The sequence below is a fragment of the Clinocottus analis genome, unplaced genomic scaffold, assembly GCF_023055335.1.
Source record: "Clinocottus analis isolate CAN_PGR_092001 unplaced genomic scaffold, fCliAna1.0.p SCAF_1, whole genome shotgun sequence".
NCBI lineage: Eukaryota > Metazoa > Chordata > Actinopteri > Perciformes > Cottidae > Clinocottus > Clinocottus analis.
In genome coordinates this window covers 13,361,317-13,376,536 of record NW_027175820.1, presented here as the reverse complement: position 1 = coordinate 13,376,536, position 15,220 = coordinate 13,361,317, and the positions used below count along the sequence as shown (strand labels likewise).

The 15,220-nt window shown below is 37.6% G+C and overlaps 1 protein-coding gene across 1 annotated transcript; it reads right to left on the bottom strand.

Annotated features, from left to right (window-relative positions):
* Positions 1 to 3,708: 3,708 nt before the first annotated feature.
* Positions 3,709 to 8,043, bottom strand: rhcga (Rh family, C glycoprotein a). The gene is made up of 11 exons (XM_068572668.1): positions 7,815 to 8,043; positions 6,612 to 6,804; positions 6,123 to 6,273; positions 5,869 to 6,016; positions 5,563 to 5,729; positions 5,332 to 5,469; positions 4,735 to 4,871; positions 4,358 to 4,482; positions 4,027 to 4,100; positions 3,833 to 3,906; positions 3,709 to 3,742 (listed from the first exon to the last, which is right to left on the bottom strand). Exons 1-11 carry the CDS (start codon positions 8,041 to 8,043, stop codon positions 3,709 to 3,711), a joined length of 1,470 nt encoding a protein of 489 aa, XP_068428769.1.
* Positions 8,044 to 15,220: the final 7,177 nt, after the last annotated feature.

The window sequence follows — 15,220 nt, the reverse complement described above, 5'->3', positions numbered from 1 at the left end:
TGAATAGTGATTTTTCTGGTTCTCCTCCTCACCGGTGCTGTCAGAGAGGCTGTCCCCCCTGAGACTTTCCCCTTTGACCCCAATAAATGGACTCTTGTCAACTGAATAAAAAAGCGGTGATTGGCCTGTAGTGATGCCTGTTGTTCGAGCAATGGACGTTTGATGAGTAATCACAATAACAGAAAGGATCATACAGGGAGATTGGTAGAGCTCAGCACTCTGTGAAATGTCTGGAGATATGAAATTGGCAATACAGGCTCCGAACAGTGAGGACGTTAATTATATGAAGGGGTTTCTCTTTAAACAATGTATTGCATCAACAACTAATTTAATCTTGTGTGTTTTTTTTCTAATGAGAAAACTGAATTAAATAGACTGGAGGGAAGCACGGAGATGTGACTAACGGTTGTCAATGTCACGTGGTGTTTAGGTGTTGTGGACCTCTAGAAAGGAAAGAGATTTTCAGCAGTGGCTGATGAGTTTTTTTTGGCTACAAGAGCCCCTAATATCTTGTTGAGTGGCCCGGTGAGAGCGAGGACAGTGAGAAAATGTAGGTTGTTACGTCCATCTAAGAACCCAGATGGACTGTGCAGCCTGCTCCAATCAGCTCACAAAGGTGATATAATTGCCAGGGCAGGATGGGACAAGACCACTGCCTTTGGAGTTCTTCAGTCTCCTCCTTTTCCCATTGCACCTATTCTCTCCCACTCTATACTCCCTGATTATACTCCCCTTCCTCATTGTCCCATTATCCCCGTCCAACAACAGGCCAATTTGTCCCTCCAGCTTGGCTCCCGCCTCCCCTCCTGCTGCGTTATTTAGCCCCTCTTCTGCACTTCAATGGCAGGTACTGATTAGAGAACTTCCACGACCTCTTCGCTATTCCTCAAAAATCCCTCCTCCCTTTCCCAGCAACCTTTAATCTGATTACAGGCTTTCTGCAGCTTTTCAAAGGAGGCCAGTCCCAGGAGGACAATGGCAGACCAAGTGGTTTCACAAACATACTCCCCAGGGTCATATGAATCACAAGAGGAGCTGCGTCCACTCTCCTCGGCATGAGCTTGCTGCAAGGCCTGTCTGCACAATGATTTAAGAGAAACATCTCTGTCACAGTGGATCCATCTTTCACCTTTTGGTCCCTGTCATCAACAATCACAGCAAACTTCTGCGGTGCCTGAAAACGCTGGATTTCAATCAAGATCCAAAAGGTCTATTTGTCTTTGTCTATTTAATAGAGGATTAGCAACTGGAGCAAACTGATTGATTTGTAGCCATTGGCAGTTAAACCAAACATGTTGAGTCTTCAACACAGTAAAATCCTGATTATTTGGGTGAAAATATCTTGACAATGATTAAGGAATAGCTGTGTCCAAGTGTTCATTGTTTGATTCATTAAATTCTGTTTTCACACTGGAGTTTGCTGAGAAGAAACTGATTCTGCTTTGATACTATGTGTTCTATATTATAGTATGTTTCACAGATTAATGGTTTGACTTGGTCTGAAAGTCAGGCCTCAGGATGTGAAATAACTGCCACACTTTCCTTCATGACTTATATGGTCTATAATCAGAAACTAAGAGTCCAAATTAAGTGAATTACTTGTTTAGGTTATTATTCAGTCAATATAATTAGTTAATTAGTAGGTAGTTGGTTAATAGTTAATTAATGTTGAACACTTAGTTAGTTAGTCAGTCAGTCAGTCAGTCAGTCAGTCAGTTAGTTAGTTACTATAAATTGGCACAGCCTTATCTCCTAAAAAATGTTGTTGTTTTGCAAACAGATGTGACACAAGAGGCTGTGTTATACTCCCAAATGGTGAATAGGACAGTTCATAACCTTAAAACACTGTGACAGGGTTAAAGACAAAAACACGAACAACATGGTGGTAGCGACATGTCAATCACAAAGTAACCACGCAAAGTAACAACAACAATGCTTTTTTTTTTAAACCAGAGGCGTCGCCCCCTGCTGGCTATTTGAGTTTAAGACACTTACACGTTGGCTTCACTATTCAGACCCCAATGTTGGCGCCTGGTATGCCACCATGTAAAAGCTGTGTGTCATTGTGTGATAACAACACAGCCGCTAAGGATTTTGACCCCTGCGGAGCTTTAGTAGATAACCGCTCAGTTAACTTACTTAACTCCATCAGGCCGTTTTAGAGACCTCTTCAATCAATAAAGCTTTTACCACGACCTGACAAGACAAGCACAAAGCACATGTCCACCCAATATATTTAGAGTTCATTAATGTCACAATGAATGGTCAGGAAATTGCCCTATTGACTGTTGTGTCCAGGCCTCATTACCATCAGAATGAAGGGAGCAGGAGGACTGGAGCCCTTGAGGCCACAAGCCGGCCCACCATGACCTGAAGGAGCTGGAAGTCCACTGGCTCGCAGAAGTGTTGATAAAAAAGAAGGATACAGCTTATCTTAAGCCTGAAGTTTACCATCAGAGAAGTACCTATTACCACATAATGTTTACCTTATACTGCCATCTTGTGGAGTTACACCAAAACTGTAATTTCGAGGAAAATATTTAAAACAGAGCTAATTTGTTTGACCTGTGAGGGATGAATAAGTTTTCTTGTGATATCAAACCAGCTTGCATGAATAGAGACAAGAACAGCTTTAAGAAAACATGGTTATGAGAAGAGCTAAAAAAAAGAGTATATTTGTTGTATGTCCAGGAAACGTAGACTACGTTTTTAAGCCATTCCAAAGTATAGTAATAGTACTGTAGTAACTTAACTATGACAGTATTGCCTTTTGATAATGGTGCTGAGCAACAAAAAAAGACAGTGTAAAAGCATGGATGTATGGTCATTGTTTAATATCAGTTACATGTGATTTACGAATGTCTAGACAACAAGCAGATTATCACATAGAATCACATATAGTGTATTGGAGGTAGCATAACATTCAACACTACAGCAAACAAATCACTGTATATTGTATCATAGTTACAGTAGTTACTAAAAACGTCCACCTTCACAACAAGCAAGTTCTGACCATAATACACAAGATTAGACCATATGTACATACAGCTTACAAAAACCTTAAAGAAATAACTACCATATAGAACAAAACAATTGTCTAATTTGACTACACAAATACTTTTGATTATTCACTAAACACCTTCATTTATATACTGCATGTCAGAAGTCTTTATTATTGAGAAATAAAATGGCAAACATTATGAATGACAATATTCATCAACTTTAAAAGACATGACATACAAGTTTTAAATCTTTCTAAAGTTATTAAAGACAACAAAAACTGATGTACAAATGTTTGCAAGTTCTTCTGTACATCATAATCTTTTTACAAAACATTAACTAAGTGTCTTTGACTTCCCATTGTGCTGCTTGGATTGCTGCTTGGAGACCTGATATTTTACAGTCACTAAGCAGCTATAAATCATATGAAGTTTCATCCAAAATGAAAGAGAAAGTAAATGTAATGAAAGATTTCCTCAAAAATACAAAACCAGTTTCAATTGTGAATCATATTTCCACTCATGAGATATTTATTACCACCGTCATACCCTTAAGCTTCCAATCATTCACAGATCTGTCAGGTGTAAAAGGTACGAGACAAGAGAGGCACAGGACCGGTGGGTCCCTTTCTTCGTAGAACTGCACATTGTTTTAGATGGCTCCTGTCAATTCACATCTGTAGCAAGTGATATAATCGGCTTGATGTTTTTAACTTTGCTCAACGGAGAAGTTTGACTCGGATCTGTGGGACAAAAAAAGAAGAAAATCGCTTTTAAAGAGATTTCGAGAGCGCCAGGACCAAATGACATTGTCGAAGTGTGAGTGAACTTACATGTCTTGGTGCTTGTGAATCATGTGATTGTTGTACTCCAAAACAGGAGGGATGCTCTCCTCATCCTCAGGAACCTGAAACCGACACATGGGACCAGATCATGAGTCAGATATTCACGTGAGTAATTTCCTAGTCCAGTCTTTTCACTTAAAAAAGAGGGAGAACACCATCTAGTGGTAGAAAAGCCCTCTTACCTCCCAGTAAACTTCATCGTCATAGCAGTTGTCGTCGGCAGGGTCACCCCAGATAGGCAGCCTCAGAACGAGACCTTTAAAGAGAGAAAAAAAAGCACAAAAACAAGATTTCTCACTTCAGTTTTGCCTTTTTTTTAATACCGTTTTTAAAGTAGTTAAAACCTATTTTGAACTCAAGGTAGTGAAATGTAGTCAGTGTAAAATTCTCAGGAAATTTGTATGTGACGAATTAATGTAATGTTAATGTTAATGGAATGTTATTTTGAAGACAACATGCCAGAAGATTATGTCGTTGTCATACAGTATTACTCAACAGATTTGACAAACTCACCAACAGCCGCTCCTCCAACAACTCCGAATGCAATAGCCACACACGTGCCAGCAGCCTGGAAGCCTCCCTGGGTTAATACCGTTCTGTCTGCAAACTCGTCTTCAAAGTCAAATGTCTCGATCAACCTAGACAGAAAAACAAACGTTTTAATTCTACAAATTAGTGCTTGATGAAAATGAAAACAATGCCTGATGTCCGGGTTGGTTTCCATGTCAGTTTGTGCTTTCACTCACTATGTTTGAGTCAACAAAGATCAGGTCTTTTGAACTTCTCGTTCTTCGTGTGTGTGTGTGTGTGTGTGTGTGTGTGTGTGTGTGTGTGTGTGCGTGTGTGTGTGTGTGTGCGTGTGTGTGTGTGTGTGTGTGTCAGTCACTCACCCCTCCCTGCCATACACCTCTTCAGTGGCAGATGCAGCAACGATGGCGCCTATGAAGCCACCGAGCATCCCTGGCACAGCATGCAGGTTGTGGACACCACATGTATCCTGGAGCTTTAGGTATTTCTCCAAGAAGGGCTGAGAATGAGAAAAACAAACATACATATTTCTTCACATGATGGATTAACTGTAAATTCCAAGAATAAGTATCATTAGAAGTATTATAATTAATAATTATTCGGAGTATCTCATTGGAACATCCATTGAAACTTGCTTCCTCACAATAACTGTTGGCAAAGACTTTATGACTCATTGGCTTCTAAAAAAAACTCTTGAAATGTGTCGTAATACTTAGTTCATTGGACAGTTTCCATCTTACATTTAATGTGAAAGAATTCAGTGACTGCTCCCTAAATATGTCAGCACTTCTTATAATCCTTTTGTTTTTTTTCTGTTGTCCAACCCAGTTTAATCTAACTTCTCCTTTTCAGGCTGCTTTCTTTTCAGTCTTTTTCATCCTACTATTTCTTCATCTTTTTCCATCTTTTTCCATTTTTCCAGAATTCAAGAGTTAGGAGGTGAAATACTGCAGGCTCACCGTGACATATAGGTAGCCAAAGGTGGAGATGATGCCACAGCTGAAACCCACAATGAGTGAACCATAAGGAGTGATCATGAACTCTGCTGCTGTTCCCATGGCAACGCCACCTGCCAGAGTAGCATTCTGGATGTGCACCTGTCAGGTAAAACAGCACGTTAATCATGATAGATTGAGGAATAAATAGATGACGTGTTGCAGATGTGTTGTTTTTGAGCGACGTGGCATCACCATGTCCAGTTTTCCTTTTTTTTCAGACATGCTGGAGATGGCCACCGTGGTGAGCACACAGGAGGCGAGAGCGATGTACGTGTTGATGGCTGCTCGGTGCTGTCCAGAGCCGTGGTCTGTGATGGCAGAGTTGAAACTGGGCCAGAACATCCACAGAAACAGTGTACCTGTGAGGGAAGGGAAAGTCAGTCAAACCACAGGGAGACTAACACACTTACAATCAAGTACACATGTTTGATCAATGTACAACATTAAATATTTTCCAAACAACACTGAGTGTTAAACTGACAAAAACAAATCCCTCACCAATCATAGCAAACATGTCAGAGTGGTAGATAGATCCATTAAGGCGTCTGCTTTGGTTTAGGTTTGGTCGGTAGAGAACCCAAGAGATGGCCAAACCGTAGTACCCTCCAAATGCGTGAATGACCATTGAGCCACCAGCATCTCTGCACTGTGCGAATAAGCAGCACAACAACATAAATTGCAATGTTTGAGGGAATGTTCTCACTCCTTGAACAATAATTAAGCTGTGGAAGGATTCTGTTGGTAAGACTCACATGAAGGAGGTCGAGGATGATGTATTCCTCGACAGCAAACAGTGTGATGCCGAACAAGGTGACAACCATCAGCTGGACAGGGCTTACTTTCCCCAGGAGGGCACCGTAGGCAATCAGACTGCCGGCAACGCAGAAGTCAGCATTGATCAGACTGTGGGGGGAAAAGGTAAAGAAAAAGATCCGAATGTGTGGAAACTTTAACAACCAAACAAGCAAATCTGCCTTTGAACTGATACAGGGCTTTGCCATGACAAGAATGTTTTGTTCCAGGGACCGCAAGAACCAAAATAAGTTTTGACATGGTAACAGCTGTGACAAAAGAACCTCTTTGTTCATGAACGGTGAAACCTATCTGTATATCTTGAAAGATAGTGTATCTTGTCAGCTTTAAAAATGTCTTTTCATTTTTGAGTTGCATAGCCCAGCTGTGCACATACCTGCATATGTCCAATATGCAGCATAAAATGCTGTTCACTTTGCATTCCTTACCTCTCTACTCCGATAGAGATCTTTCCGGTATTGGGGTCGAGTGCGTGAAACCAGCCTTGCATGAGAAGAGCCCACTGCAGACCAAAGGAAGCGATCAGGAAGTTGAAGCCCACAGCACCAAAGCTGTAGCGTTTCAGGAAGGTCATGAGGAAACCAAATCCAACAAATATCATGACATGCACGTCCTGAAAGCCTGGAGAGAGGAAAATAAACACCCTTGAGTAATGGCATGAAATTAGCACTTTCATTTTCTGCTTTGAATTAAGTACTTAAAATAATAAGATTGAATAATGTCAATTAAGTTTCTTAATAAAGGCGCAAGATACAAGATTGCCTCTCAACGGCTCTCAACACGTCGGGGGCACTAACAGTGCAACTACGGCAAATGTGGTGACAGAGCAACCATAAAGAGTGGAATCAGGCAAGGCCATTGGTCTGGGCAGCTTTATCAGCTGTTACATATGAGAGCAGTGCAGTGACACATGCAGACATATGCATGAAAAGCCCTTGTGACTGTCTAAGTCAACAAAGCAAGGAGAACAACCTCTGACAACAAACACATTTGGCGTGAGAGTGGCTTAATTCTCTGTGCTCAGGGAGACTTTACTCTAGAATATCTTTGCAAAGCAAATAGTTGTTTGCCGCTTTATTAATGCTCTGAATGTAAATAAATCTTCTTCAATTTTGGATGTGTAATTCATCCTTGCATCTTGAGATTGTATCCAAATAAAATAATTACTGTCTTTAAGATATATGGAGAACTTCATGAGAAGATTACAACATACTGGAAATACAGGTGCTAGATTGCCAGAGGGTCTATTGTAAGCCCAGAAGAATGACAGTTACGTACGAGGAGAGGGACTCTCATAAAATGTTCAGCTTTTAAAACCATGTTCCACAAGTTTGCCTTTTTCACAACCGCAATCTAATCCTTGTGAACACAGCCTCCTGATATAATAAATCAAGATTTTTTATGAGTTAATGAGCGCCGACATGTCAATGCAGCCGTGTACAAACCAAAGGCAGAAGAGTCAATTGGCTACAATCTTGTTTTAACCTGTTGCAGAAGTCAGAATCTTTTTTTAATTAAAGAAAATGTTGGTGCATGGCTTATAGCACTGACACGGCGTCATCAAAACACCCGCATTTCGATATGTAACTTTTTGTTGCAAGATATATTACTTTACACACTGTGGTACTTACTTGGATATCTGAAGTAGAAGTCATTTTCGATATCGCTGGTGATGTTGTGACTAATTTTGAACTCTATCCATTGTCGTACGTCTGATTCCTCATCATACCGGATAAAAACTCCAAACAGTACAACCATAGCAATCTGCCATACAAAGCAGACAGCTGGCAGACTAACGCGAACATTAGTGTTCTTTTGCCGGCAAAAAAAACGTCCTAAGATTTCACAACAGTTCCCCATGTTGATAAGTTTCTCCAAATGATGCTTTGATCACTCCTCAGCCAGGGCCCCGGCTCCACTGTGACTTCCAGCAGCTTTTCAGCAGGTATATATATATATTCATGCATATGGTCCTTCAGAGGGGGTGTGCTGCTGTTCTGCACTCACATACAGGGAGTGGACACACCTTAGCAGGGAAACCACTCCTTATTGTACCTGCCCATCTTCCTCCAGCCAGGCAAAGCTGGAAACACTCATTCTAGGACAGGTAACAGCAGTAGATAAAATAGTCATTAATATTTGATAGAACTTATTTATACAGACTAACTTAATATGGCATAATTGTGTGATGTGGCAACTTCTAGCCTTTAGTGCAAAATGTGTAAATTTGCCAGACGATCGATACAATCAAAAACATGGTACATATCAGATCGTACGGTGTAGCAGTAAAGATATTCAGCTAAATAATCCAACACCTGCAACTGCAGTTGACATAATGACTGACAAGGACTGTGAATCTTTGTGTGTTTTTGTTTCAGCCAAGTGCTCTTTGAGAACATTAAACTGGTCCCTGGTGAACAAACTTGTCTGTCAGGCTTACACAACCCATCATCACCAGTTTTATTTTCAATTTAGGCGTGTTTTACTCTGATCAGATGACACACACGTGTTTTTAAAGGAATCAACATATCTGTTACACTTTGTTATGACAGAGGGTTCACTGAGCTGGTGTTGTATTGCTGCTAACCACTTTCTATCCACGGGAGAGTCTGAGGGTAAATTGCCTTGTTTAAGGACCCATTAAGAAAACTGGGGAATACTGTTGGATAGGTGGTTGAAACGCATGCATACTTTACTGTCCCTCCCTTTCTATCTTCCACTTGACACATGGCCATTTGTGTTCTCCTCCTACAAGTCATGTGTTCTTTGTCTTCTGTTAGTTTTTTTTTCCAAACTTGATGCCTATCTAACAGAAGAGATTCCAGTTTTAAGATTCATCATTTGAATCTTTGTGACACTGAGAACATTCCAGATAGCTGCTTTCTATCTCAACTCACTACGTAACACAACAGGTTATGTATCATTGAAAAGATCTGACTCTTTGATGACATTACAGCATGTGCTCAAGAGTCCAATGTGGATTTACAGTATCGAGTGCAGTTTTACTTCATAGACAATGTTTCACTGTAATGTTTATTGTATGTGTACATATTATCAAATAGCCCATTCCCTCCTTCTTTGGTACTTGCTGTCATTTCCCTTTTCTCATTTAATTTTAGCTGAATGGAAACATTTGAATGAACGATTATTCAGATCATGTGTGCTGGCTCTTATGTCATAATTAATTCCCTGTAAGCATGGTGTATAAACTACTGTGCTGGATGAAACAGAATTTTAGTAAATATAAAGTAATTCTTACCAACTTGTGCTAAACTCTGAAATGTAGCATAACAGTAGTTTAAATATAATATTTATGCAAAACAAAAAAGGTTGGCAAACCGTTTTGCTTGTGACTCATCACCAGTCACATGGACCCACCTAATGTCACCAAAGGGTCATATATATTTATATGAGAAGAAGAAAAATAAGCATAACTTTGTGAAGCAGTTTTTCCTCTTCTGCAAATACACTTGCAGAACTTCAGATTTGCCTTGGGATCCTTTCTGTGCGACCTGACTTCCAGGTTGGCTGATTTAACGCTAAGCTAACATTACCAACCATATACCAATATATATATATATATATATATATATATATATATATATATATATATATATATATATATATATATATATATATATATATATATATATATATATACCATACTAGACTGAGTGCTGAGTCCTGTGAGTGAATTTACATTTTCATTTTTATGAAAAAACCCTGCCCGTCATCTTTAAATGTCCCTATCAGCTCGATGTGTAAATAACAGACAACCATTTCAAAGCCTGTGATACAGCGAGCTGAGGCAGCAGGGTGCCATTGAGAGGAGAGTGTTGTTCAATCACAAGATTGTGTTAACAGCACTGCCACAGAAAGCATCCACTCTGAGCATCTCAACGCTGCAGCGGGAACAGCAGGTGAGTGGGCATGCTGTTTTGCCTTTTCAGGATAAATGTATAAAAAATAAAATAATAATTTATTAATGAGTTGAGGTCGTTAAAATGTTGGTCGTTTAACTTAATCTTTGCAATGTGGTTATCATTTCAGCCCTGGAGGGGTTGAACATGTGACGGATGGACTAAGTGGAGGTTGCAGATCTTATCTGTTGAAGGCATTTCAGCGATGTTCCCTGTGACTTGGTCTCATGCTTTAGCAGCAGAGAAACCGAGAATGATGCCGCCAGGAAGATTATGTGCACCTGTTCATCTGCACGTTAATTAGTCACGAAAGTGAACACTTAAGCTATTAAGAAAACAAAGTCCTTAATTGTTTTTTATTTAAGCCGGCATTGAATAGAAATATTTCCCCTTTAGTGTGGCTTTGAGGAAAAGAAAAGGCATCTAATGATTGATTCCCTCCGACATGGATGAAAGCCTATTTTTTGTTGGAACAAATGTGCGTCACCTAAATCATTGGCAGCACAATGTGGATCTATGACAGATATCGACAAGGTGAGTCAAGCATGAAATAAATCTCTACAACAATGTAATTACCGGTAAACTCAGTTGGAGCAGCCAGAGGAGTATGACTAACCAGGAAGGATTTTTGAGAACATAACAGATCCGCATGCAACCAGATGCCGAACTGATATGTGAGCGTCAGGCAGTCGGCTGTTTCTTGGTGACAGAAATCTTCTGTACACTCTAAAGACGATCTGACACTCAGATAACCCTCAACCACTGTTTTTATGATCTGCAGATGTGACTAAACCTTTCTTCGTCATACTTCTTTATCTCTCACATGGTCCATCATGAGACTGCAAGTTCACTTGAAGCACATGCAAATTGTTTTGTGTGACTCAATCATCTCATCCACATGCAGGCAACTCTGAGCAACAATGGATATATATATATATATATATATATATATATATATATATATATATATATATATATATATATATATATATATATATGGATATATATATCCATATATATATATATATATATATATATCCATATATATATATATATATATATATCCAGATATATATATATATATATCCATATATATATATATATATATATATATATATCCATATATATATATATATATATATATATATCCATATATATATATATATATATATATATATATATATATATATATATATATATCCATATATATATATATATATATATATATATATATCCATATATATATATATATATATATATCCAGATATATATATATATATATCCATATATATATATATATATATATATATATATCCATATATATATATATATATATATATATATATATATATCCATATATATATATATATATATATATATATATATATATATATCCATATATATATATATATATATATATATATATATATCCATATATATATATATATATATATATATATCCATATATATATATATATATATATATATATATATATATATATATATATATATATATATATATATACACACACACACATATATATATATATAATAGATTTTTGTTCAATAATTTTTTGTGCTTTACTGAAAAGATGTTCTTCTTCTTTGAAATTATTTTCTCAAAAAATAATTTTTAGTTAAATTGGCAAAATATTAATTACTAATACAAAAACATATTAACTTCAGGGTTTTACTTTAGTTCAGATTTAGAGTAAGTGATCGTGTTGCTGCATAAAGAGAAAATCAATGTATTTCCCCGAGTGAATTTATTTTCATAATTTGTACAACGTGCACTCATAAGTTTATGATTTACTGAGTATAATTTACAGAAATCAAAATTTGGCAAGTGACATCAAAGATCTTTTATTCTAGTTTTCTTTAATTCTCTTTGAAGTAGGTTTCAGTCCACACGTTTCATTGTTTATTGGCGCCTCACAGAAACCATATGTCTACATTTGGTTAAAATTTTAAAACCAAGTCTTGAATCATTCCATTACATGAAAATACTCTAATTTCGCTAGGGGGAAAATCAGCTCGAGATTTAGAGATACAGTTCTTTGAGTTTGAACAATGATTAGCTGAACAGCTGGAGTTTCTGTTGACTATTTTGCAGGCAGGACGGCAGGATTGAAAAGGTTGATCCTTCTGGATAAATCATTGGTCTAGTTCCCCACACATCCATTTTTTTCAATTAGGGTTAAATAAGAGAAAGTTGTGCAATATAGCAATCATGGAAATTAAATCATTTCTTCAATTGATTTTACGAGCAGACCCCAAGCATTTTCACAAAACACACAAAATAGTGAAGGGAATTAGGAAAAACTTGGAATTGAAGTGAAGGTTTGTGGATGAACATTATTTCATGACACTTTGTTTTATGGTTGCATGTTTTTATTTTGTTATTTCCTGTGCTTTCCTTTTTTGTTTTTCCCCTTTAAAGCACTTCATAACTTTGTTGTATTTTTTTAGAAATAAATTGTTAGAATTGTTTGATCTATTTACTCTTGATGCAATGATGTCTCAGATGGATGTTATGTTACCTTGGAGCCAAATAAAAACGAACAAGGCTCGACATCAGGTGACAACTAAGAGCTACAGAACACGCTAGACCGGTGAGGTGGTTGACATTACAACCCGAGCACTCAGTCTGCTTTCGTGAGGTGGGTGATGAGTGACAAGTGATCCACCTTCCTCACTGTGGCTATTTTTCATCTTAGAAAACATTTCATCAACATCAAAGTCTTACTGGGGGTGTTTGTGACACATAATTAGGACTCACTTTATTGTGCAGTTTAGATTTGTATTTGTTCCATCTTGGAGTTTTTAATGTGATGCACTTTTTATTCTGTATGTAGTTCTGCTTAAAATTCCATTTGCTAAGCCATTTAGTTTCAAAGTTCAGCACCTCTACATTGAGACTTTCATGTTTTCATTCTCTGTAGGATTATTTTGAAATTGATGTAGTTATAACACATTGTCAGGTCGGAATATGAAAAGCATTGTCTGTACTAATGCTAATCCATTTTACATAAGGCTTACAATAATCTCCAATCGGTATTTACAAAGAGATGGGTATCATTTCAATAACCTCTCCATGACTTTACACACCTACGCAGCCATTGTGATGAGGCATGTCAGTGTCACTCAACAATGTCCCTTAACTTGTTTGGTAAAACAACCTGAGACTCCAGGTTAGGGTGAGGTGGTGATGGTTTTGTGTTCCCTTAACACTGTCGGGAAAAATAACAGAGAACTTTTTTCATTAAGTGAGCAAACAAAACGTTTTTGCCTGATTTCATATATCATTTTTAGTCGATGGTCTCCCTCCAGTTTTTATTTTAATGATTCAAGGCAATCAGGCAATCCTTAACCTAAACTAAATTATAATTAATTTGAACGTCTTGTTCTTTCACATCGAACCTTTAAAACAATACATCCAATTATATCTGATGTATTGTACTGTGCCTCAAGTCTGTATTCTGAGTTTTTATCAAATTTAGTCATAAAAGGGATGACGTAATTATTGTAGCTGTATTGCATTGGCTTCTGTGTGTCTTAAAACACTCCGTAATGACACAGCAGCCTATAATGTATCATGAATAGAGACAAAAGATAACAACTCTGGGTTAATCCGCACATGATGTAATTGTTTACGATGTATCCTGAACATTGTCAGTTTTAGGATGTTGCCTAATCTCATTGGCCTAGTTGTGTTAATGATAATGTACGTGTAAGTTTGTTGACAGCCGATCCTGCCCAAACACGGACTCATGCTTGGCCTGTGTTATTGTCGCATTGAATGAACACGTGCAATGCAATCCTGCCCATTAAAACATAAGCTTGTCCCATTAAACAACAAGAAAAATGTAAATAGAGTAAAGAAGGTCGAGAGCTTTATTTTACATAAAAGAAAAAGAAAGAAAGAAAGAAAGAAAAGAAATACTGGATTACAATCTGGCCTGTATAAAACATAACTAAATATAATTATATGCTTAGGTGTATACACATCATCCCTTGAGATTAATGAATGAGTACAGTTTATCTATATATAGTACAGGTGCTTAATTAAATTACATTACATTTATCTGAAGCGACTTACAATAAGTACATTCAACTTTGAGAACAAACTCAACGACAATAATCCGAAAAGTACAATTCTTTCAATAAAGTCAAACTACAAAGTGCTATCATTAAGTGCAATTCGAGTGCTACTACTGCACTACTTTCCTTATTCAAGGTGTAGTCGAAAAAAGTCTGTTTTTAGTTTGCAACAGAAGACACTTTCTGCTGTCCTTATGTTAATGGGGAGCTCATTCCACCATCGAGGAGCAGTTTTCGGCTCTCGACCTCTTTGACTCAGTTTCCATTTTTTAAGTTGAATATAGAAGCTGACGTGTTTGTGTGCAGAATTGTATTGCACGTATTTATCCAATGCAACAATAACACAAGTCAAGCATTACCCGCGTTGAGGCAGCTTTGGCTTCACATGTAGCAGAATACATTTGCATTAACACAAGTTGGCCAATGACATTAGGCAAAAGCACGGCCCTGGTCCTCTACACACACCAAAGTTAGTTCTGTACTTGGACCAATTTTATTCACTTTATATATGATCCTTTTGGCAATATTATCAGAAAACATTCTGACAGTAGCCAGTTATATCTATCCTCAAGCTAGAAAATACCAAGCAGTTTGCTAAACTCCAAGCAAGTACATACTGTATATGATTAGCAAATTCCTGATGTAAAACACAGTCCAACACGTTTTGGGTTTTCCTCATAACTTTAGTCAACTCTCAACACTCCCACCGCACAACCAAGTGCCCTCTCTCTCTCCCACTGTCCTCTCTCCTCACTTTACCATCTGACCGGCAGATGCCCAAACAGCGCTGACTAGCAAAAACTTTCATCAGATGATAGACCACAATTAAACATCATACTAAACATACTCGCAAATGTACACTTGTAATAAAGTTTACATTACACAATTTCACTCTAACAATAGGTTGCGTGGCCCTGGCCTCTGGCATCACTGTGAAGAATCTTTGAGTTATCTTACATCTCTTACATACATCTATCCTTTTCTTGGTCCACACTGTAACGTGTTGCCGGCATTTG

Excerpts from the sequence above, each read along its gene's own strand:
- rhcga (XM_068572668.1), bottom strand. The coding sequence starts at position 8,043 with ATGGGGAACTGTTGTGAAATCTTAGGACGTTTTTTTTGCCGGCAAAAG. Across the intron at positions 6,805-7,814 it reads CTTCTACTTCAGATATCCAA|GCTTTCAGGACGTGCATGTC; the intron begins GTAAGTACCACA and ends TCCTCTCTCCAG. Across the intron at positions 5,730-5,868 it reads TGACATGTTTGCTATGATTG|GTACACTGTTTCTGTGGATG; the intron begins GTGAGGGATTTG and ends CTTCCCTCACAG.